General features: G+C 44.7%; 1 protein-coding gene across 1 annotated transcript in view; it reads right to left on the reverse strand.

Annotated features, from left to right (window-relative positions):
* Positions 1–8,351: 8,351 nt before the first annotated feature.
* Positions 8,352–23,399, reverse strand: part of LOC133645928 (uncharacterized) — a 46,276-nt gene continuing 31,228 nt past the window's right edge. Inside the window, exon 6 of the mRNA XM_062040857.1 lies at positions 8,352–8,621. Within this exon, the coding sequence (XP_061896841.1) occupies positions 8,352–8,621 (270 nt within the window). The remainder of the gene's footprint in view (positions 8,622–23,399) is intronic.

Here is a 23,399-nt window from a genome sequence, read left to right on the forward strand (position 1 = left end):
ATCAATCTGATGCTGGGTCGATCTGCCCACCTGGACTTGGTATCACACTTTCATCTCCAAAAAAGAGGACAGCGGGCAAAACAAACACTTTAATCTGCAACTACATATGAATATTCACATACAGCTGTCTGCGGCAAGGAGATAACAGTTGGTGTGCTTTAGACCCACAAATAGACCAAAGTCATGACTGGACAGAGGCCATTGTGCCTGGGCTCAGGAGTGATTCCCCCCCCCCCCCCCAACCCAACCCCCCACTAGCTCAGCAAGCACCACTTTTACTACAGTAATAGCAAAACAGCACATACATCAATCTGACAATATCACTCAAAACTACAATCCAAAAGACCAAGTTTTTTTTTACCTGATTTATGTTCATACGTTTTTATTTGGTCTGATTCGCTGGAATTGGGGGTTTGTGGGTTTTGCTGCCTGGGAAAAAGTTGCAGGCAGGCGGTGACTGTAGATCCTGATGAGTAATCTTGATTAAAATGTTTTTTTAATTGAACTACAATACAAAAATAAAATGAGAAAAGTATAATTTGGTCACATTTCTTCATTGAGGTTAAATATAATTAGCTTAAAATATAATTTCTATTTTCCAGTGAATGTAATTTGCCTTTTTTTTTTTTTAAAGAGCACTTTAATCTCATGCTAATCCAATGGATTTGCCATAGCAAGTATATGGTGAGCGAGTTGGAATACAAAACCTGCTGTTGTAAGAGTTTGGTGTGCTTGGCATCGATGCCACCCCTTATGGTGTGCTGGCTGGCCTGACAACACGCCTCCACAGTGCCAGGCTGTCACGGGGCCAAGCCCGAGCAGCAGCTGCCGGCCCAAACCAGCGGGCACTAATTGAGGCAGCCGCAGGGAGCCCCATCCTGCCTTAGTCCTCCCACAGCCTCAAGGAAACTGTGGGAGGACCAAACACACAATGCCCGTTTGATTATGAAAAATTAGCCAAAAGCTAATCTCCAATCTTTCCAATCAAATATGTGCCACAGCTGCCAGCATAATAACTAATTACCAATTTTCTGCTAAAATAAACACAGTTCCCCTTGAGGAACACTCACTTTTCTGTTTGAGGGTTGAGATGATGATGTTTGCACTTGTTTCAGTATTCAAGATGATCATAATTGCAATTTCATGTAAAACACATTGAATACAGTGTTGTTATAATAGTGTCTTTGCATTGTAAACTTCATAATATGTCTGTGCATTCACAAACATACAGTACATAATGTCACAACTCTTCTGTCCATTCACATATCTGTATCATCTAGCGATATGATTTAGTGAACCTCAAACTATTTTGCATCTATATTGCACACTATTCACGTTAATAAAGTATGTGCAAACTTGCAAAGTTAGGCACAAATGTCTGCGCCATGGTCATTGTGGCAAGAATGATGACTTTAATTACGTGATGCCAGCACATCCCGGTGCCAATTGACATGAAACTTTAAGCAGCCATATTGTTTGATTGATTGATTGATTGAAACTAGTAGATTGCACAGTGAAGTACATATTCCGTACAATTGACCACTAAATGGTATCACCCGAATAAGTTTTTCAACTTGTTTAAGTCGGAGTCCACTTAAATTGATTCATGATACAGATATATACTATCAGATATATAATATCATCATAATACAGTCATCACACAAGATAATCATCAGAGTATATACATTGAATTATTTACTTTATTTACAATCCGGGGTGTGGGATATGGGGGGGGTGGGGGGGTTTAGGTTTGGTTGGTATCAACACTTCAGTCATCAACAATTAACATCAACAATTGCATCATCAGAGAAATGGACATTGAAACAATGTAGGACTGACTTGGTAGGATATGTACAGCAAGTAGTGGACACAGAGAGAGATATCAGAAAGTATGAGAAAAAGTGTCTACATTTGATTGTGCTTTGAATTTAAAAAAAATACACAACTGAATTAATCGAGAGTAAAAATAATGTCATGTTTTGTTAGTAGACAATAATTAACAGCAGTAGATCACATGATTTGAAGACAACATAGATCTTATTCCATCAAAACATCCACAACAACATTGATATTCATACTTTATTTCAAAATGTAAGAATTAAATGTCCATACACAACAATTTAGATGTCAGTGACTGGTAAACCATCAATTAAAAATAATTCACTTTGTAATTAGAATCAACAGTTAATAGTCAAAGCAGTTAACCAAAATAGCAATCTTGTAGTATGTCTAAGATTATCATAATAACTACATGTGTCATTTAAACACATTAATGTAATGAGTCACTTCTCTGCTGCTTCTCCTTCTGTTGCATGCCCTGACGAGCACGCCGCGGGCCACACCCACGGGCGTTCTCTCTTCGCTGCGAGCGCGCTTCCGCGCGGCTGTAGACATTCGGCAATCAACACACCATTCCGTGATGAGCGATCAGCCTTCATAAGCCAGCGCAACCCGAGATCCGACGCCAGAACGTAGCTTCTCGTACCCAGTACAGTAAGCCCACACGTCTCTAGCTCTCCTGCATATGCATTCTCTCTCTCCCTGTGCTCCCTCCCCGTTGTGCTCATCGTCTCTTGTGTTGTGTCGTTCTCCAGCTCCCCGTCATCCTTCCTTGTCGTCGAGTTGTGTCTCGTCACTTTGGACCCCCTGTGTATTCCCCCTTGCCTTCCTGGACTTCGACCTCACGCCTGCCTTCTGACCACGACGCCACGCTCTTGTCCTTGACCATCCCCCTGTCCTCCGACGCTCGAGCCTGCCTTGCCCTAATTGGACTTCCGCCTGGATCTCAACACGCACCATCAACACCATCTGACAACCACGCTCAGATAAGTATCTCACTTAGTCACATTGCATTTCTTTGGGTTAATTACACACCGCACTTACATACTAAGTTGTCAATAAACACGCTGACAGCTAACAACGTCATCGTCTCTCTGCCGTCTTCTTCTCCTGCTGTCCCGTCACAGTACGTTCTGGCCATGTCAGAACCAGACGGCAAAGACGTGACGCGTACCCCGCTCACCTCCCGAGACTCCCCTGTACCCAGTGTCGCAGTCATGCACACGGCACTCCAGCAGCGAGAGAGTGCCGTGTGCTTTTGCATACTGGAAAACAAGCTGGATGGTGCTTTTGCTAACATTTTGGCTCGACTGGACTTGATCTCCCCGAGCTCTTCCACTCCACCGGCACCCGAGCAAGCCGCCCCCGCCGCTGCAGCCCCCATGATGCCCCCTTCATCCTGCAAGCCGAAGATAACTAGTCCCAGAGCTTTTGAAGGGGATTTTGAGCTTTGCCGTGGCTTCCTGGTCCAGTGTGACATGGTTTTTCGTCATCAGCCCTCCCGCTACACTTCTGACGGGGCCAAGATAGCCTTTATTTTTTCTCTGTTGACCGGAAGGCTCTCCAGTGGGCCACGGCAGCTGTTGACCGCAACTTTAGTCTCAGCATGAACTTTGCTGCTTTTCGCGCTGAGATCCTGGCAGTTTTTGACCACCCCGCCGAGGGAGGAAACGCCGCCTCACGTCTTTACTCCCTCCAGTAAGGCTCTCGCTCTGTAGCAGACTACACCCTCGAGTTCCACACCCTGGCCGCCGACAGCGGGTGGGATAACAAGGCCTTGTTGAGCGCCTACCGTCGGGGCCTCTCCGACGAAATCAAAGACGTATTGTTGCGAGACCGACCAGCCACCTACCATGACCCCATCCAGATGGCCCTGCTTATAGACCAAAGGCTCAAGGAACGAGGAGCGGAACGAAGACTTGCTGTCCGCGAGAGGACCAGACGGCCGGCGTGGGAGACTCGGACCGCCTCCTACTCCCCTACCGCGGCCAGAAATCGGGAGGAATGGGCCCACTTGGCGGACCAGTCTGGGTTTTTCCCCGCACCTACCAGAGGGGTGGAACCCATGCAGTTGGGCAGGACTCGACTTGCCACGGAGGAACGGGAGAGGAGGTTCCGGCAGCGCCTCTGCCTCTACTGTGGTTGTGCGGGTCACATTGATCCAGACCTGCCCCACTGGACCAAAAGATCAGGCTCACTAGTAAGGGGAGTACTTGTGAGCCACACCACATTTCTCCAGAGCCGCAGTGACCCTGGCATTCTTTTCCCCGCAACGTTGTCTTGGAAGGCAAAAAGACTAAAGGTGGGAGCATATTTGGACTCTGGAGCAGATGAGAGTTTCATGGACCGTGATTTCGCCTGTGCCTCTGGACAAGTCTTTACCAGCTCAGGCCTTGGATAGGCATCCCCTGGGACCCATCACCCACCGTACAGCACTGGTCACTCTAACCCTGTCAGGCAACCACACGGAGAAAATTAGCTTGTTGATCCTCAATGCCCTTGTCGCTCCTCTTGTCCTCGGCCGTTCATGGCTTTGCCAGCACGACCCCCAGATTTCCTGGATCTCAGGGAGGATCCTAGCCTGGAGCACGGCATGCCATGCTAACTGCCTCAAGGCAGCAGTCCCCGTCTCGGAGAACCCCAAACTCAAGGCCTCCCCATTTGACCTATCTGGGGTTCCCGCTGTCTACCACGACCTTGCTGCTGTATTTAGTAAGGAACAGGCACTATCACTACCCCCGCACAGACCATATGACTGTGCCATTGATCTCATACCCGACGCAGTACTCCCTTCTAGCCGCCTGTATAACCTGTCCATACCCGAGAAAGAGACCATGTCGGACTACATCACGGAATCACTCGCATCTGGTATCATCACACCCCCCAAATCAATGGTAGCCGCTGGATTCTTCTTTGTCGGCAAGAAGGATGGGTCCCTACGTCCGTGCATCGACTACCGCAAACTCAACCTCATCACGGTCAAGAACCTCTATCCTCTACCACTCATGAGCTCCTCCTTCGAACCCCTTGCCCCTGCTACCATTTTCACCAAGCTGGATCTCCGTAATGCATACCATCTTGTCCGGATTAGGAAGGGGGACGAATGGAAGACGGCCTTCAACACACACTTAGGTCACTTCGAGTACCGGGTCATGCCCTTCTGCCTGACCAACGCCCCAGCCGTCTTCCAGACTCTAGTTAACGACGTGCTGAGAGACATGCTCGAGAAGTTTGTGGTCGTATATCTTGATGATATTCTGATTTTCTCTCACAACCTGCAGGACCATCAACAGCACGTTCGCCTTGTCTCCAGCGCCTCCTCGAGAATCGTCTTTTCGTCAAGGCAGAGAAGTGCGAGTTCCATTCTTCATCAGTTAACTTCTTGGGTCACATCATCGAAAGAGGTAACATCCGAGCCGACCCCAAGAAGGTCAAGGTAGTGGTGGATTGGCCCCAACCCACCACTAGTACTGAGCTTAGGAGATTCCTAGGCTTTGCGGGTTCCTACAGTCGCTTCATACTGAATTTCAGCAAGGTAGCCGCACCCCTCCACGCGCTAACTTCTACCAATACAGCTTTCGTTTGGAACAAGGAGGCAGACATTGCATTCTTGAGCCTCAAGAGGAGCTTCAGTTCCTCTCCCATCCTGGTACACCCTGAACCTGACAAACCGTTCACGGTGGAAGTAGACGCATCTGATTCCGGAATTGGGGCAGTATTGTCCCAAAGATCTAATGAGAATAATGTGTTGCACCCTTGTGCATTCTTTTCCAGACGCCTAACCCCAGCCGAGAGGAACTATGATGCAGGGAACCGAGAACTATTGGCCATCCACGATGCTTTGGTTGAGTGGAGACACTGGCTAGAGGGGGCCAAGCATCCGTTCCTGGTCCTGACCGACCACCGCAACCTTATTCAGATACGTTCCGCAAAGAGACTTAATGACAGGCATTGGCGTTGTTAGGCCTATTTTAAAATATTCTTAAGCCCCCCTAAATAATTTGGTGTTATATATATATTTTTTTTTCTGTTTTTTTTCTTTACAAATACATGCCGACATATTCATTATAAAGTGGCCCGAATATGAGTTTCAATAAATAATCATATAACCTGGCATTATTCACTCAGCTTTCCCTCACTTCATAGCGTAAGGTAGAGAGCGCCCCTTTAGTGTGTCGGTATCCAATCCATTCCACTTGTTCATATAGAAAATGCCCACATCACTCAAAATCCTTACGCAACATCACCAGAATGATTGACAATTAGGAGGACCAATAGTCAACATGATCCACAACATCCTCTAGTATACCTTTAAGTCTTTCATATATATATATATATATATATATATATATATATATATATATATATATATATATATATATATATATATATATATATATATATATATATATATATATATATATATATAAGAAAAACCCAGACACCATCTTTGTAGTCATTTTTCTCCTGCGTGGACTTCCGTCTTCCTTTACAATGAGTGAAGCTGCACGAAACCTTGTGTCTGCAATTGTTAATAATTTAGTTTTTAAGTTGTGCGTTTCTTGTAGAATCTATATAAAGTAATATACATTAGCCTATTGTTAAAATAATGAAAAAAAACATCACTAAATATATTTGTTTTATTATATTGTTACATTAATAGCTGTTGTATTATTATAGGAAGGCTTGTTAAACATTTCATAGGATTTTCAGAGGGAAGAAAAACCAAGACATTTAATATAAAATGTAAAATAAATAAATACATAAAAAGAAGAAAAAAAAAAAGATTAAAAGCCATCGTCCAGGGGAGCATTTTATTTCGTCCCGTGCATTTTTTTAATAATAATAATAACAATGAATAATTTCTAAGTCTTTGTTAGCCGTTTGTGAAGTTTTGTGCTCGTGCGCTACGTTCGCTCGCATCCTGTGCATCTCCTGGGGGCTAAGCACCCCCTGTCCTTAAAATCTAGTGACGCCCCTGATGACAGGCAAGCACGCTGGTCACAGTTTTTCGGCCGATTCAATTACACTCTCACCTACAGACCCGGTCTACGCAATGGCAAGGCTGATGCTCTTTCGCAGATCTTCTCCGAGGAACCCACCACTAGACCAACTGCAGAGACCATCCTTCCCCCGAACCGCATCTTCGGGATGGTAACTTGGGAAATCGAGGGCCTGGTCAGGACGGCCCTACGGTCCGACCCTGGTCCCGGAAACGGACCCCCCAATAGACATTTTGTCCCGCAACCCTTAAGGAGCAAGGTACTCGACTGGGCACATTCAAGTCTGTTTACATGTCATCCCGGAATCCACAGATCACTATCATTCATTTGACGCCGCTTCTGGTGGCCTTCCATGGAGGCGGATACTGGCGAGTTTATCGCCAGCTGCTGCATCTGCGCCCGGAACAAGGCAGACCACAGCCCTCCTGCTGGACTCTTACATCCTCTTCCAATCCCGAGTCGACCTTGGTCCCACATTGCTCTTGACTTCATTACTGGACTTCCCTCCTCTAAAGGTAACACCACAATAATCACCATAATCGATAGGTTTTCCAAGGGGGCCCATTTCATACCCTTGCCCAAACTACCATCTTCGGCCGAGACCACTGAACTGCTGGTTCAGCATGTGGTTAGAATTCACGGGATTTCCACCGACATTGTGTCTGATAGTGGCCCCCAATTCATTTCCCGGGTCTGGCAAGTTTTCTGCAAGGGGATCGGAGCCACGGTCAGCCTGACTTCTGGCTACCACCCCCAGAGCAATGGACAAGCGGAAAGGGCCAACCAAGGGGTAGAGACCATGCTGCGTTGTATGGCTGCTCAACAGCCCAACTCCTGGTGAAAGTTCATTCCATGGGTGGAGTACTCCTTTAACTCCATGACCTGCGTGGCAACTGGTAGGTCCCCTTTTGAATGCTGGCAAGGTTTTCAACCTCCTTTATTTCTCTCCCAGGAGATCGAAGTGGCAGTCCCTTCCACCCGAGCCCACCTGAGACGATGCCGCAAGGTGTGGAGGTCTGCCCGCGCTGCCTTATTGAAGCATCTGAGAAGGTGCGTCGTAACACCAACCGGCGGCGTATCCCGGCTCCTGACTATCAGCCCGGACAGCAGGTGCTGCTACGGGCCAACGACCTCCACCTCCCGATATCCTCTCAGAAGCTAGCACCACGTTTCGTTGGACCTTATACGGTCGGATCCAGGCTCAATCCTGCCGCAGTTTGCCTGGATCTCCCTCGTTCCATGAGATCCCACCCGGTGTTCCACGTGTCTCAGGTCAGACCAGTAACCAACAGTTCACTGTCGTCCCCCACCCATGCCCCCCCCCCCTCCGCCTAGGGTCCTCGAGGATGGGGACCAGGTGTGGACCGGCAGGGAGATTCTCAAGGTCCGACGACAGGGAAGAGGATGGGTCTACCTCGTGGACTAGGAGGGCTATGGACCTGAGGACAGATCATGGGTCCCGGCTTCTTACATCGCCGATCCCTCCCTTATTGAGGATTTTTACCGAACTTACCCTGAGGCACCTCGAAGCTCGTCGGGAGTCTTGCATAAGGTAGAGGGTCCAGCTCCCCGTCGTCCTTCCTTGCCGTCGAGTTGTGTCTCGTCACTTTGGATCCCCTGTGGATTCCCCCTTGCCTTCCTGGACTTCGACTTCACGCCTGCTTTCTGACCACAACGCCACGCTCTTGTCCTCGACCATCCGCCTGTCCTCCGACGCTCGAGCCTGCCTTGCCCTAATTGGATTTCTGCCTGGATCTCAACACGCACCATCAACACCCTCTGACAACCACGCTCAGATAAGTCTCTCACTTAGTCACATTACATCTCTTTGGGTTAATTACACACTGCACTTACATACTAAGTTGTCAATAAACACGCTGACAGCTAACGACGTCATCGTCTCTCTGCCGTCTTCCTCTCCCGCTATCCCGTCACAATTAACACATTAAATAACTACATGTGTCATTTAAACACAGTAAAACATTACCAACAACACCAAACAGCAGTGGAAAGTTGTGGTTATCTGTTAGATCCGTACCTTGACAAGTATTAGCACTACCTTATTAGCATGTAGCAGTCTCTTTTTCTTCTGTACTTATATTACAACATTAACAGCTAAAAAAGCTCAAATAAACACAATCGCCCCCTAGTGTACGAGAGGCATACTGCGTATGGCCAACAGTCGCATTAGAGATACATGGCATGGCAACTTGGAATTCACATATAGGTGTGAAAAAAGAAGAAACTGAATTATTTGACAAATCCGACTTGTTTAGTGCATGAAAACGTACTGACTGAAAAAAGTGACATGACATGAGAAGAGGCAAATCTTAAATGTTTACTAACAAACCAGGAACAATAACATTTTATCAGTTGTGTCAGTTCACATTACAGCCTAAAAGATTTTCACTTCCAGCTGGAGCAACCACATTGCAGTAAATTGTAGATGTTTTTTTATATTTTACACACACGCACGCACACACACAGACACACGCACACACACAGACACACGCACACACACACACACACACACACACACACACACACACACACACACACACACACACACACACACACACACACACACACACACACACAGACACGCACGCACGCACTACAGTTGTAGTCCATGAACCAATAAAATATAGCTACTAAATAAATCAGAAGTTACCCATAAGTTACTTAATTTCTAAGAAGTTTTTTCACGGAATGCTTACTTACTCTTACTCAAGTATTTATTAGGATGACTACTTTTCACTTTTACTTGAGTTATGTTACTCTAAAGCAGGCGTGTTAAACTCGCTTTCACTGAAGGCCACATCGCAGTTATGGTTGCCCTCAGAGGGCCGCTTGAAGTGGATCATTTTAGTACATTGTTTGATTTATTTGCTTAATCCATTACACACTTTAGCCATGAGCTAAGAACAATCCACCGCAGGGTTCAAATCTTGGTAAAAAAGTAGCGGAAAATATGCCAACTTATTAGCACATATTATTGCCAGGCTTTTGCGGGTGACATAAAAGGAGGTGGCAGGCCAGAGCTGGCCCTTGGGCTTTGAGTTTGACACCTGTGCTGTAAAGTAACGGTAATCTTAGTTGAGTACAATTTTTTGGCTACACTACCTACCTCTGACCGCACAGGAGGAGCACTTATGTAAAGCCCAGAAAAAATGGCGCAGATTATAGATGCGTGCTGCATGTTCCACAATATAACAAAACACGACAGGTTGGAGCATCACGCCATGATTGTGGAGGGATTTCAGTATCTTCGTGGTGATTAGGTTTGTAAAGGGGTGGAAAGTTTCCGGTAAATTTCTGGAATTTTACCACGGGAAGTTAAGCTCGGGAAGTTTGGAAATATTGACTATTTTTTGATTATTCAAAGTTGGACACGGTCCTTGGGAATTAATGGAAATTAACAGGAAATGTGGGGTAATTTATACTAACCATCATATACAGACATAAATATAAACATTTTGTGGTCATAATACGCAGACATGCATGCAAACATTTGCAATACAAATTTATTTTTGTGAACAGAACTTCATCAAACGTAAAAAAACATCACTGTTGATTGAATAAAATAAATGATGCCCCCCCCAAAAAGTCCCATTCAAAATGTAAAATGAAAGCATTTAGTTAAGCTTCTCAAGCCTCTGTTTTTACATTTATTTTTGTAAAACACTAATGCAATGCCACACACAGATATAAATAGTCAGTAAACAATTGGATTAGTCTTTAAAAATATTTGACTGATGGACAAATGAATAGAAATAGGCTAGATGAATAAATGAACACTCAATCAGCATGCTAAATCAAACTATAACCTACATTCTTGTATGAGAACCTATCCCCAGGTGCATGTCTTTGGAAGTGGGAGGAAGCCGGAGAACCCGGAGGAAACCCACGCAGTCACGGGGAGAACATGCAAACTCCACACAGAAAGATCCCAAGCCCGGGATTGAACCCAAGACTACTCAGGACCTTCGTATTGTGAGGCAGATACACTAACCCCTCTCCCACCGTGCTGCCCAATTATGAATTATAACGTATAGACTATTAAAGAAAAAAAAAAACTGCCATCTTTTTTGTAGTTGTATTCCTTTTTTATTATCTTTATTATTTGTCATGATCCGTGGTCCGGATCATGTTTTGTTTAGTTATGTTCTGTTAGTTTTGGACTTCCTTAGCTGTTTTGTGCACTTCAGCATAGGTGGATTAATGACCGGGCCTACCGGGCCCAGGCCCAGGGGGCCAGAGGCCCCAAGGGGCCAGGCCAACTTGGCCCCGCGGCCGCGACCCAAGCAAAACTACTTTTGCAAAAATAATAATCTTAAGCCCCAAGGGGCCAGGCCAACTTGGCCCCGCGGCCATGATCCATAGAGGGTAAGAGGCCCCAAGGGGCCAGGTCAACTTGGCCCCGCGGCCGCGACCCACAGAGGGCCAGAGGCCCCAAGGGGCCAGGCCAACATGGCCCCGCGGCCATGATCCATAGACGGTCAGAGGCCCCAAGGGGCCAGGCCAACTTGGCCCCGCGGCCACGATCCATAGAGGGTCAGAGGCCCCAGGGGGCCAGGTCAACTTGGCCCCGCGGCCACGATCCATAGACGGTCAGAGGCCCCAAGGGGCCAGGCCAACTTGGCCCCGCGGCCACGACCCACAGAAGGCCAGAGGCCCCAAAGGGCCAGGCCAACTTGGCCCCGCGGCTGCGAGCCACAGAAGGCCAGAGGCCCCAAGGGGCCAGGTCAACTTGGCCCCGCGGCCACGATCCATAGAGGGTAAGAGGCCCCAAGGGGCCAGGTCAACTTGGCCCTGCGGCCGCGACCCACAGAGGGCCTGAGGTCCTAAGGGGTCAGGCCAACTTGGCCCCGCGGCCATGATCCATAGAGGGCCAGAGGCCCCGAGGGGTCAGGCCAACTTGGCCCCGATCCATAGAGGGTCAGAGGCCCCAAGGGGCCAGGCCAACTTGGCCCCGCGGCCACGACCCACAGAGGCCCCAAGGGGCCAGGCTAAATTGGCCCCGCGGCCATGATCCACAGAGGGCCAGAGGCTCTCAATCATTATTATCAAAGCTAATTCTCAAATTGGATGGATCACACAACCTCACTCACATATTCTTTATCAATTATTAAAGGTTGTTTCTGAATTTTGATCACAGAACTTAATGCAAATATTCTTGATTGATTGACAAAGCTCATTCTCAAATTTTGATTACACAACCTTACTCTGACAAATTATCATTATCAAAAAGCTCTATCTCGAATTTGGATCACAGAATCTCACTCAAGTATTCTTAGCTGTGCCCCTCCCCCATCAAGTCTTTCATAAACCGGTCTGTTCTTTTAGAATCTCCTCATTTGGTATTTTGAACTCGTGAGAGACTGCTCAAAATTTGGTTTCCTTTCCCTCAGTTCAGACTCAGAGATAATTTGAAATCATTCAACAAGAAGTTTAACGCGCGCACACACACACACACACACACTTGAGTTGAGCATTACTTGGAAATTCTTATATTTTCCATTTTGCTGTTATTATCAGCATCTTCCCATTTTGTCCTTTTCTTTCGAGAAAGTTTACAGTCTGACATTTGTCACTGCTGTCAGTTAATAACTTTTTGGTCTTTGACCCATTTTGTCATTTTCTCGATTCGATCGTCACTGACCACTCTCTCCTGTCTGGCAGACATCGTTGCTGCCATCATAGCTAGCAAGCTGCCTGCAGCGGGTCATCCCTATGTTCCCCGTCCCTATGTTACCCGGGTCCTATGTTCCCCTCTACCGGGGAACTAAGGACCCTTTTTAAAAAAAAGGGTTCTATGTTCCCCGCTGCGGGGAACGTACAACACTTTTTCCAGAAAAGGGTTCTATGTTCCCCGCTGCTTCCAATGCGCGACTAAGTAAGACGCACGCAGACACGCATGACAGAGACGCGTTTAAGTTGTCGAAGGAAGGAAGTTCGCGTTTGAGTTGCTCTATCTGCTGCCGCACGCCCTGTGACAGGTTAGGTTTAGGGATGGTTTTGGTCAGGGCACAATTTCGCCAAAAAAGTGCTCCACAACGCCCTGTGACAGGTTAGGTTTAGGGATAGTTTTGGTCAGGGCACAATTTCGCCAAAAAAAAGTGCTCCACAACGCCCTGTGACAGGTTAGGTTTAGGGATAGTTTTGGTCAGGGCACAATTTCGCCAAAAAAAAGTGCTCCACAACGCCCTGTGACAGGTTAGGTTTAGGGATGGTTTTGGTCAGGGCACAATTTCGCAATTTCGCCAGATACAATGCAGGGAACATAGGACCCTTTTTTAGAAAAAGGGTCCTAAGTTCCCCGGTCGCATACAAAGACCCAGGAACAACCGGGGAACATAGGACCCGGGGAACATAGGACCCGGGGAACATAGGCACGCTCCCGCCTGCAGATAGCAACATTTTGGTGTCCTTTGGGAAAATATTTAGAAAGAAGACAAAAGTACACACAGTTGTACAACTATTATCTTTATGATCTTTTTTTTGTTAGTTTCTCTGTTACTGTGTGTGGCCAATTAAGCGACTTTTGGCCATACCTGGCTGGTGACATTTAGCGACTTTCTGGTTGATGTTAAGATTAATAATAGCAACAGTTCTCTTCATCTTAATGCAATTTATTGTGTCTGTCTCTCCACATTTTGCCATTAGGTACTTTGAGCTCTTGTTGGTCAGTCACTCTAAGGTACATTGTTGCTGCCATCATAGCTAGCAAGCTGCCTGCAGATAGCGACATTTTGGTGTCCTTTGAGAAATATTAAGAAAGAAGACAAAAGTACAAGACATTGTACGATTACTATCTTTTTAAAATTATTTGTTTCACTGTGTGATTGACCGACTTTGCCGCTAGATTTCGCGTCTTTTGGCCATACCTGGCTAGCGACTAAAAACATCATTTAGCGACTTTTTGGTTGTGAAGATAAGTGGTAAAAGCAGATCTTCCTGTTGGTCTTCCCACATTTTGCCATTTGGTACTTTGCACTCTTCTTGGTCACTCCAAGGCATTTGTCCCTGCCTTCAGCTAGTCACTTGGCTCTTTTGGAATATATTTCACTGTAATTGGCTCTCTCTCTCTCTTTCTCCTCAGTACAAATCAGCCTGTTCCCTTGCCATTCATCACTGACCACTCTGCTCTCCTGTCTGTCAGACATTATTGCTGCTTGCAGATAGCTTGGGGTCCTTAGAGAAAATATCAGAAGAGAAAAGTACACAATTATCTTAATTATCTTTTTTATTCAGTCAGTCCTTCAGTGAGTCCCAGTGTGTTGGCGATTAAGCAACGTTGGCATTCAATTAGCGACTTTTGGCCATACATGGCTGGCGACTCAAAAAACTAGAAAAAAAGTACAAAAAGTTGTACAATTAATATCTTTATTATCCTTAATTCCCCTGAATCCTAGAGTGTGTTGCAATTAAGCAACTTTGCTGCTAGGTTTAGCGACTCTTGTTTTGGGCATACCTGGCTAGCGACTACAAACATTATTCAGCAACTTTTTGGCTGTTAAGATTAACGTTAATAAATTAAATCCTAATACAATTTATTGTGTTGGTCTCGCCATCTTGCTATTAGGTACTTTGAATTCTTGTTGGTCTCTGCTAAGGTATCTGGCTGTTGTCTTTGCCTTCAGTTAGTCACTTGGCTCTGGAATATATTTAACTGTACTTGGCTCTCTCTTTCTCCTCAGTACAAATCAGTCTGTTCCCTTGCCATTTAGACATTTTCTTGATTGGATCATCACTGACCACTCTGCTCTCCTGCTGTCTATCAGACATTGTTGCTCCCATCATAGCTAGCAAGCTGCCTTGGTGTCCTTTGTGAAAATATTTAGATAGAAGACTAAAGTGCACAAAGGTGTACAATTATTATCTTTTCAAAATATTTGTTTCACTGTCAGTGTGATTGACCGACTTTGCCGCTAGATTTCGCGTCTTTTGGCCATACCTGGCTAGCGACTGAAAACATCATTTAGCAACTTTTTGGTTGTGAAGATAAGAGGTAAAAGCAGATCTGCCTGTTGGTCTTTCCACATTTTGCCATTTGGTACTTTGCACTCTTGTTGGTCACTCCAAGGCATTTGTCCCTGCCTTCAGCTAGTCACTTGGCTCTTTTGGAATATATTTCACTGTAATTGGCTCTCTCTCTCTTTCTCCTCAGTACAAATCAGTCTGTTCCCTTGCCATTTAGACATTTTCTTGATTCGATCATCACTGACCACTCTGCTCTCCTGCTGTCTATCAGACGAATCAGTTGATTCTCTGCTCTCAATTGTCTATGCTAGTAAGCTGTTATTCTCTGCTTTGGAGTGTTGATGCTGGGTTGCTAGTTTTCTAAATCACCTCACACACTTGAAGGAAGCAGCACCGATCATAAACACACAAACAAACTCACACACACACACACACACACACACACACACACACACACACACACATAGTTGGTTTATCTGTTGTGATAGGCAAAGAGCCAATGTGCAAAGAAAGAAGGGAAATATGGATCATAAACGTTTAAGTGGAGGAGCTAGAAAAAAAATTCAGCAAGAAAAGAAAAAAAAGGAATCAGTTTTACTTGAGAGTGTTCCAAATATCTCCAGCTTCTTCAGTACAAAGACATCTGCTGAAAGCAATTCTATAAATGCTACTGCAAATTCAGCTAAGGTTAGCAATGCACCTGAGCTAGCATGTAGCTCCCAAGATCCTGAGACCACTACAAGTGTAGACACTGAACCAAATGCTTCTGATGCTTATGATTCAACCAATTCAGCAGTAGCCAGTTGCTCGGATGAATGTGAGGTCACTGCACCTCTGGACAGCATAGAAAATGAGCTGAATCTTTCTTCAACACCATCTACAGTGACAACTCTACCTAGTGATCCCGCTAAATGGGCTGAGACCCTCACTGAGTCAATGAAGGAAGTTCTTATTCAAAGAGGTGCAAAATCATTTCACAACCGTCACAGCCATTATCCAGCTTCTGTGAGGAACAGTGGGCTAGGAGGCAAAACCCGATGCCTAAACAATGAACATTTTACTTCACACTTGCCCAATGGACAACGAGTACAAAGAGAGTGGCTGATGTACTCTCCCTCTACTGGTAATGTTTACTGCTTTGCATGCAAACTGTTTTCCCCAAAAACGCATTCTTTTGTGACAGGCTATTGTGATTGGAAACACTCAGAAAGATTTGGTGAACATGAGCGAAGTGCTGAGCACATAACCTGCATGCAAGCAGTCTTGAACCGCGCCAAAGGTGCCACAGTTGATGCAGACCTGTTCAAACAGTTTCAGGCAGAGAGCAGCTATTGGAGGCAGGTGTTACAAAGAGTTGTTGCAGTCATTAAATTCCTTGCAGAAAGGGGCCTTGCATTTAGGGGTAAAAATGAATCGTTAGGGTCTCCTCTCAATGGGAACTACCTTGGTATTCTGGAGGTCCTGGCTGAATTTGATCCCTTTCTAAAGGATCACATCAGAAAGTTTGGGCAGATGGGTCGAGGTAATACCTCATATCTGTCCTCCACCATTTGTGAGGAATTCATTGAATTGATGGGTGCAAAAACCAAACAGGCTATAGCAGATGAACTGCAAGCAAGCAAATACTACTCTATCATTGTGGATTCAACCCCAGATTTATCTCATGTGGACCAATTGACATTCATATTCCGTTTTGTTAGCAAAGAGGGCAGTGTTGTTGAACGCTTTGTGGGTTTTGAGCCCATTACTAGCCATACAGGTGAAAGTTTGGCTAACTGTGTCATGTCTGTGTTGGAAAATCTAGGGTTAGAGCTGTCAAATTGCAGGGGGCAGGCTTATGATAATGCCAGCAACATGTCAGGGAGGTATAATGGGTTGCAGGCTCACTTAAAGAAAAGCAACCCATTAATACACTATATTCCATGTGCAGCTCACTCTTTGAATTTGGTGGGAGTCAACAGCATTGACAGATGTGGAAATGAAGTCTCTAAGTATTTTGACTTGATTCAGTCTATTTACAACTTCACAACTGCATCCACACACCGATGGGACAGGGTATTTGGCAATTCCAACATAGATCTCACACTTAAAGCTTTATCCAACACGCGTTGGAGTTGCCGTGCAGAATCTACCAAAGCACTGTGGCAGAACTACAGTAAAATAAAAGCAGCACTACAGGTTATTTCCACTGATGACACAGAGAAAAGAGACACACGAACTGAAGCTGACAGTCTAGTGCGGAAGCTGGATTCACTTGAGATGGCCTTCATGGCAGGCTTTTGGGACACTGTTCTGTCCAGATTTCAGGCCACAAGTCTGCAACTTCAAAAAGCAGACATGGACCTTGGTACAGCAGTTAGATTGCTGGAATCTCTGCGCACCTTTGTTCTCTCCCAAAGAGATCTATTTGATCATTTTGAGCAGAAAGCCTTAAACATGTTGGGTGGCACCCCATCTTACAGGGCTGAACGGACGAGGAAACGTAAAAAGTTTGCTGATGAATCAGCATCCCCAGATGTTGTGCTTGAGGGAAGGCAACTGTTTCAAATAGAGACATTTATTGCCTCTATTGATCAACTGAGTTCAAGCCTTAATCACCGTCTGGAGGCCTACAAACATCTGAACAATTTGTTCAGTGTCCTTTTCTCTTTGGATACAGAGTCCAATGCTTCAGTCCTTCACAAGGCCAAGATTCTCACTGAATCATACCCATCTGACCTCAATGAAAGTCTTGGACAGGAGCTTATACAGTTCAAATCTTTTATACAGCTCAACAACACTGATGAGGAGAGGACCCCTTCAGGACTGCTCAAAACAATAATACATTTTGGACTACAGCCTACGTTTCCTAATACATACATTGCGCTACAGATTTTTCTCACTCTACCGGTCAGTAACTGTGAGGGAGAACGCTCATTCTCTCTTTTGTCAAGAGTAAAAAATGAGCTGCGCACAAGAATGACTCAGAAAAGATTAAATGCGTTATCTCTAATGGCAATTGAGAGTGAGCTGACAAGAGAGTTGGACTTCAATGATGTGGTGGATGATTTTGCAAAATTGAAAGCACGAAAGAAACCCCTTGCTTAAAGGTGCACTGTGTAAGATTTTTAGGTTATTTCCAGAATTCACCCATTCACTAATGTTAGGCTACCTGTTTTCATGAATACTTACCACCACCATAAAATTCTAAGTATCCATTATGACTTGGAGAATTGCACTTTTGCCATTTCTGGGAAGTGTCACCTGGATTGTGAAGATAGGATTGACTTTAGGCAGAAGCTTGGTGCTTTCTCTGGCAAACTGAACCTCAAGCTTCATTCTCTGCAGCTTTGCATTCTTGTGCAGACTTTCATCCACAAGGAACTTTTCAACTTCCCCACTATCGTGAAGGGGCCATCAAAAGATTTCAGTGTGTCCAGCATGTCTAGTCTCTTACTCTCCTTTCTTTGAGCCATCTCTTGTTTCTCATCTGCCCTACTCTCGAATTTTGCCTTCATGAATTTACTCCAGTTGAGTTCAACCTCCCTTTTTGCTTGTGCTGCTGCCTTGAAACCTCTGAAGCTCCTGGCTCTTCTGTAAAATTATTGACCTATTGACTGCGTTCAGTGTGCCCAACTTCTTCAGTTTGTAGTCCACCTTGCCACATTGTCTCTCCATCCCAATGTTGTGCACAGGGGTGCCATCAATGTTACTAGCCTGTTCACTGACAGGGTCCATTGGGAAGGTCTCCTCATCCATCCTCTGCCTGGCCAGGACAGTCTTCAGATGGGGCAGCATGAGATCTGTCAGCTGCTTCACTTCATCCAAGTATTCGGCAGCCACGTCTGACACTGAGTTCAGGACATGTCCAGTGCCTGTCCAGCCACTATAGCATTCTTGGAAATGGGCTATCTTGACCTGCATGCAGCCCTTGTACCATGAACTGGCCTACACCTTTCTTTGTGGTGCTCTCCGATGCATGTTATCATTTTACCTTTCTCCTTCTCCTCAAGCTTAACCACAAATAGATACAGACTTTGAGCCTCAATTTGCTGCACAGCTGCCGTTATGCCAAAGTGTTTTCCTAAGATATTATTTTATTTTTAATGATAGAAGGGAGGAAAAGGGGGCAAAAATCATGTCCGATTTAGTTTTTTGGGTGGGGTGGGGGGTTTATTTCATGATAGCTACCAACTTCCAATACATAATATCTCTCAAATGACCCAATGCACCATCACTGAAGTGGGCGTAATCATTTTCCAAAATGTTTATTTTTAGGCCATTTATCCCCTCCCCCTGTGTCTGTGTGAAACCTGTGCTTGTCAGTGTCTGTGTGGTATACCTAATAGTGTGTGTGCAGTATGTGCACTCTTCTGTATGTACAGTGTGCATGTCTGTTCACAGTATACAGTATTTCTTGCATAGTGCGTGCGTGTGTGTGCGCCCACACGCGCGGGGGGTTGAGGGGCCAAGACCATGTCAGGCCCAGGGGGCCAAAATTTCTTAATCCGCCCCTGCACTTCAGGGGTTTGTTTTGGTTACCATGGGTACGAATTGGTTTCACCTGGCTGTTGAGCACTAATCAGAGGGCTATTTATTCACGTTGCTCGCCACACACTGTCTGGCTTCCTTGTTTGCGGTAAGCAAGTGTTATGTTGGTTTATTTCATGTCCTAGTTCTGTGCTAAGTGTTAGCCTTAGCTTCCCGTGCGTTCGGCACGCTTTTCTTTTGCTTGTTTTCTGTTTGCCTATGATTTATGTAAATAAATAATCTCTTACCTTCACGTTTTTGTCCGGAGTGTCCGTGTTGCACTGGAGGAACGATCCCGCACAAATATGCAACCCCCACGTGACATTATTTTGTGTATTGATCCTGCGCTACTATTGTTTTTTATTTTTTATTTGATTTTTTTGTTACTTTTCATATGATTTTGCCACGGTTTACTTGCTTATTTATTTATAAAAAATGTTTTGTGACTTTTTATTTTGTATTGTTTTACATCTGATCCATTTCTGTGACTTTCCTTTTCTTTTTTAAGTGTGAACGATGGAGAGGTCCTCGGGAGGTGATCTTGAGATCACTTCCTGAGGATCCTTGATGCCGAGGAATGTTCATCCATCTTGTTATGGTCTGGATAGCCTGCTGATCCTGAGCCAGAGCGGGATGGATGGATATATATATACAATATCTCAATATTTTTTATAATGTTTATACTGTAAACCTTGAGTTGTTAAAGTTTAAGTGCACCTCTCTCCTCAAGTGTGCATGTGAGTATGTATGAGTGGATGTGTGCCTGTATGAAGGGTTTGCGTGAGCAAATTATGACTGTTGAATGTGATTTTAATTGTAAAAATCCATAAAAAATATTTAAAAAAAAAAAAAAATTATAAAAAATATAAAATAAAATAAAACGTCTACAATACTTCAGTTGCCTGTATAATAACCAAGCTGTAGCGACATTGTTATTGTAAGAGCGAACACCGAAGAACTCTTCTTCTATTTTAATAACACATTGTCATGCTTCGGTATTAGCCGTAGAAGCTAACTACGGCAAGAAATAAGCCAGCTTCTACAAACCCCGTTTCCATATGAGTTGAGAAATTGTGTTAGATGTAAATATAAACGGAATACAATGATTTGCAAATCATTTTCAACCCATATTCAGTTGAATGCACTACAAAGACAAGATATTTGATGTTCAAACTCATAAACTTTTTTTTTTTTTTTGCAAATAATAATTAACTCAGAATTTCATGGCTGCAACACGTGCCAAAGTAGTTGGGAAAGGGCATGTGCACCATTGTGTTACATGGCCTTTCCTTTTAACAACACTCAGTAAACGTTTGGGAACTGAGGAGACACATTTTTTAAGCTTCTCAGGTGGAATTCTTTCCCATTCTTGCTTGATGTACAGCTTAAGTTGTTCAATAGTCCGGGGTCTCCGTTGTGGTATTTTAGGATTCATAATGTGCCACACATTTTCAATGGGAGACAGGTCTGGACTACAGGCAGGCCAGTCTAGTACCCGCACTCTTTTACTATAAAGCCACATTGATATAACATGTGGCTTGGCATTGTCTTGCTATTTTTATTTTTATTGTCTGCATTTTAATTTTGCTTTTATTTTCTTTCATTTCACTTTGTTGTCTGTGAAGCACTTTGAGTCTGCCTTGTGTATGAAAAGCGCTATACAAATAAAGTTGCCTTGCCTTGCCTTGCCTTGCTGAAATAAGCAGGGGCGTCCATGGTAACGTTGCTTGGATGGCAACATATGTTGCTCCAAAACCTGTATGTACATTTCAGCATTAATGGCGCCTTCCCAGATGTGTAAGTTACCCATGTTTTGGGCACTAATACACCCCCATACCATCACAGATGCTGGCTTTTCAACTTTGCGCCTATAACAATCCGGATGGTTCTTTTCCTCTTTGGTCCGGAGGACACGACGTCCACAGTTTCCAAAAACAATTTGAAATGTGGACTCGTCAGACCACAGAACACTTTTCCACTTTGTATCAGTCCATCTTAGATGAGCTCAGGCCCAGCGAAGCCAACAGCGTTTCTGGGTGTTGTTGATAAACGGTTTTCGCCTTGTATAGGAGAGTTTTAACTTGCACTTACAGATGTAGCGACCAACTGTATTTACTGACAGTGGGTTTCTGAAGTGTTCCTGAGCCCATGTGGTGATATCCTTTACACACTGATGTTGCTTGTTTATGCAGTACAGCCTGAGGGATCGTAGGTCACGGGCTTAGCTGCTTACGTGCAGTGATTTCTCCAGATTCTCTGAACCCTTTGATGATATTAGGGAACGTAGATGGTGAAATCCCTAAATTCCTTGCAATAGCTGGTTGAGAAAGGTTTTTCTTAAACTGTTCAACAATATGCTCATGCATTTGTTGACAAAGTGGTGACCCTCGCCCCATCTTTGTTTGTGAATGACTGAGCATTTCATGGAATCTTCTTTTATACCCAATCATGGCACCCACCTGTTCCCAATTTGCCTGTTCACCTGTGGGATGTTCCAAATAAGTGTTTGATGAGCATTCCTCAACTTTATCAGTATTTATTGCCACCTTTCCCAACTTCTTTGTCACGTGTTGCTGGTATCAAATTCTAAAGTTAATGAATTGTTTATCAGTTTGAACATCAAATATTAGGGGGCGGCGTAGCGTAGTGGGTAGAGCAACCGTGCCAGAAACCTGAGGGTTGCAGGTTCGCTCCCCGCTTCTTACCATCTAAAAATCACTGCCGTTGTGTCCTTGGGCAGGACACTTCACCCTTTGCCCCCGGTGCCGCTCACACCAGTGAAATGAATGATGAATGATAGGTGGTGGTCGGAGGGGCCGTAGGCGCAAATTGCAGCCACGCTTCCGTCAGTCTACCCCAGTGCAGCTGTGGCTACAAAAGTAGCTTACCACCACCAGGTGTGAATGATTGATGGGTTTCAGAAAAACATGTAAAGCGACTTTGGGTACTTAGAAAAGCGCTATATAAATCCCAGGTATTATTATTATTAAATATGTTGTCTTTGTAGCATATTCAACTGAATATGGGTTGAAAATTATTTGCAAATCATTGTATTCCGTTTATATTTACATCCAACACAATTTCCCAACTCATATGGAAACGGGGTTTGTACAACACCACGAAACGCGTTTGAGTTTGTAATTCACAACACAATGCGATACGACACCAATTTGTACTGACTGAAAACCATGACCAATCAAATTACAGTACCTGTAAAGTATTAGCCCACATTTTATGCTTTGTTTGTACACAGCTGAGCTAGCCAGACAGCGTATGTACTGTAGTTGTAATAACACGCAGGGTGTACTGCGTGTATCATGATGGATATTAAAGCGACTCACTCGATGGACAGATGTTCGTCTGGTCCAGCTGGCCGGGGACATTTCCTGTTGATTTTGTGTAAGCACTCCATTTATGTCGAAATAGCTTAGCTCCAAGTTCCATATTTATAGTGTCAAATTCTCTTTAATCCCCCTCTCCGGGCTTCCGTCGGCTCCAACGTCTCACTTTTCCTTTGTGCTGGCTTCTATAGGCAGCAGTATATTTAGCTTCTAAAGTATACGGTTGAGAATCCTCATTTGTCCAAAAATAGTTGTCTTTGTTGTCTGTTACCAAGTCTGCCATGATTAAAAAACACATTTGTGTTTGATTCCTGAAGTATGAAGACACATTTTGCCAGAAGTCAGACGTGAGCTGCTATGGAAACAGAAATCAATGTGCGGAAGCAATTAGTCCCGGAAATGATTTAAATGATCAAAATAAGGTAAAAATGTAACATATTACATATTGTTATGAACGTGTCTGTTACTACATCATATATAGACTTGCACTGTGTATATACAACGTTGCTGCAAGGTTTTGAAGTTGTTTTAGAGGGCTTTGAAGGCTGCAACGGTGACTGCCATTCCCCACACCAGGGGTGCCCATTACGTCGATCGCGAGCTACCAGTCGATCGCGGAGGGTGTGTCAGTCGATCGCCAGCCAGGCATTAAAAAAATTGTCCTAAAAATGAGCGATCATAAATCTTCACTATGACGTCACTTTCGTGACATTCACGGCAATCG

Source organism: Entelurus aequoreus, linkage group LG03, assembly GCF_033978785.1.
Source record: "Entelurus aequoreus isolate RoL-2023_Sb linkage group LG03, RoL_Eaeq_v1.1, whole genome shotgun sequence".
Lineage (NCBI taxonomy): Eukaryota > Metazoa > Chordata > Actinopteri > Syngnathiformes > Syngnathidae > Entelurus > Entelurus aequoreus.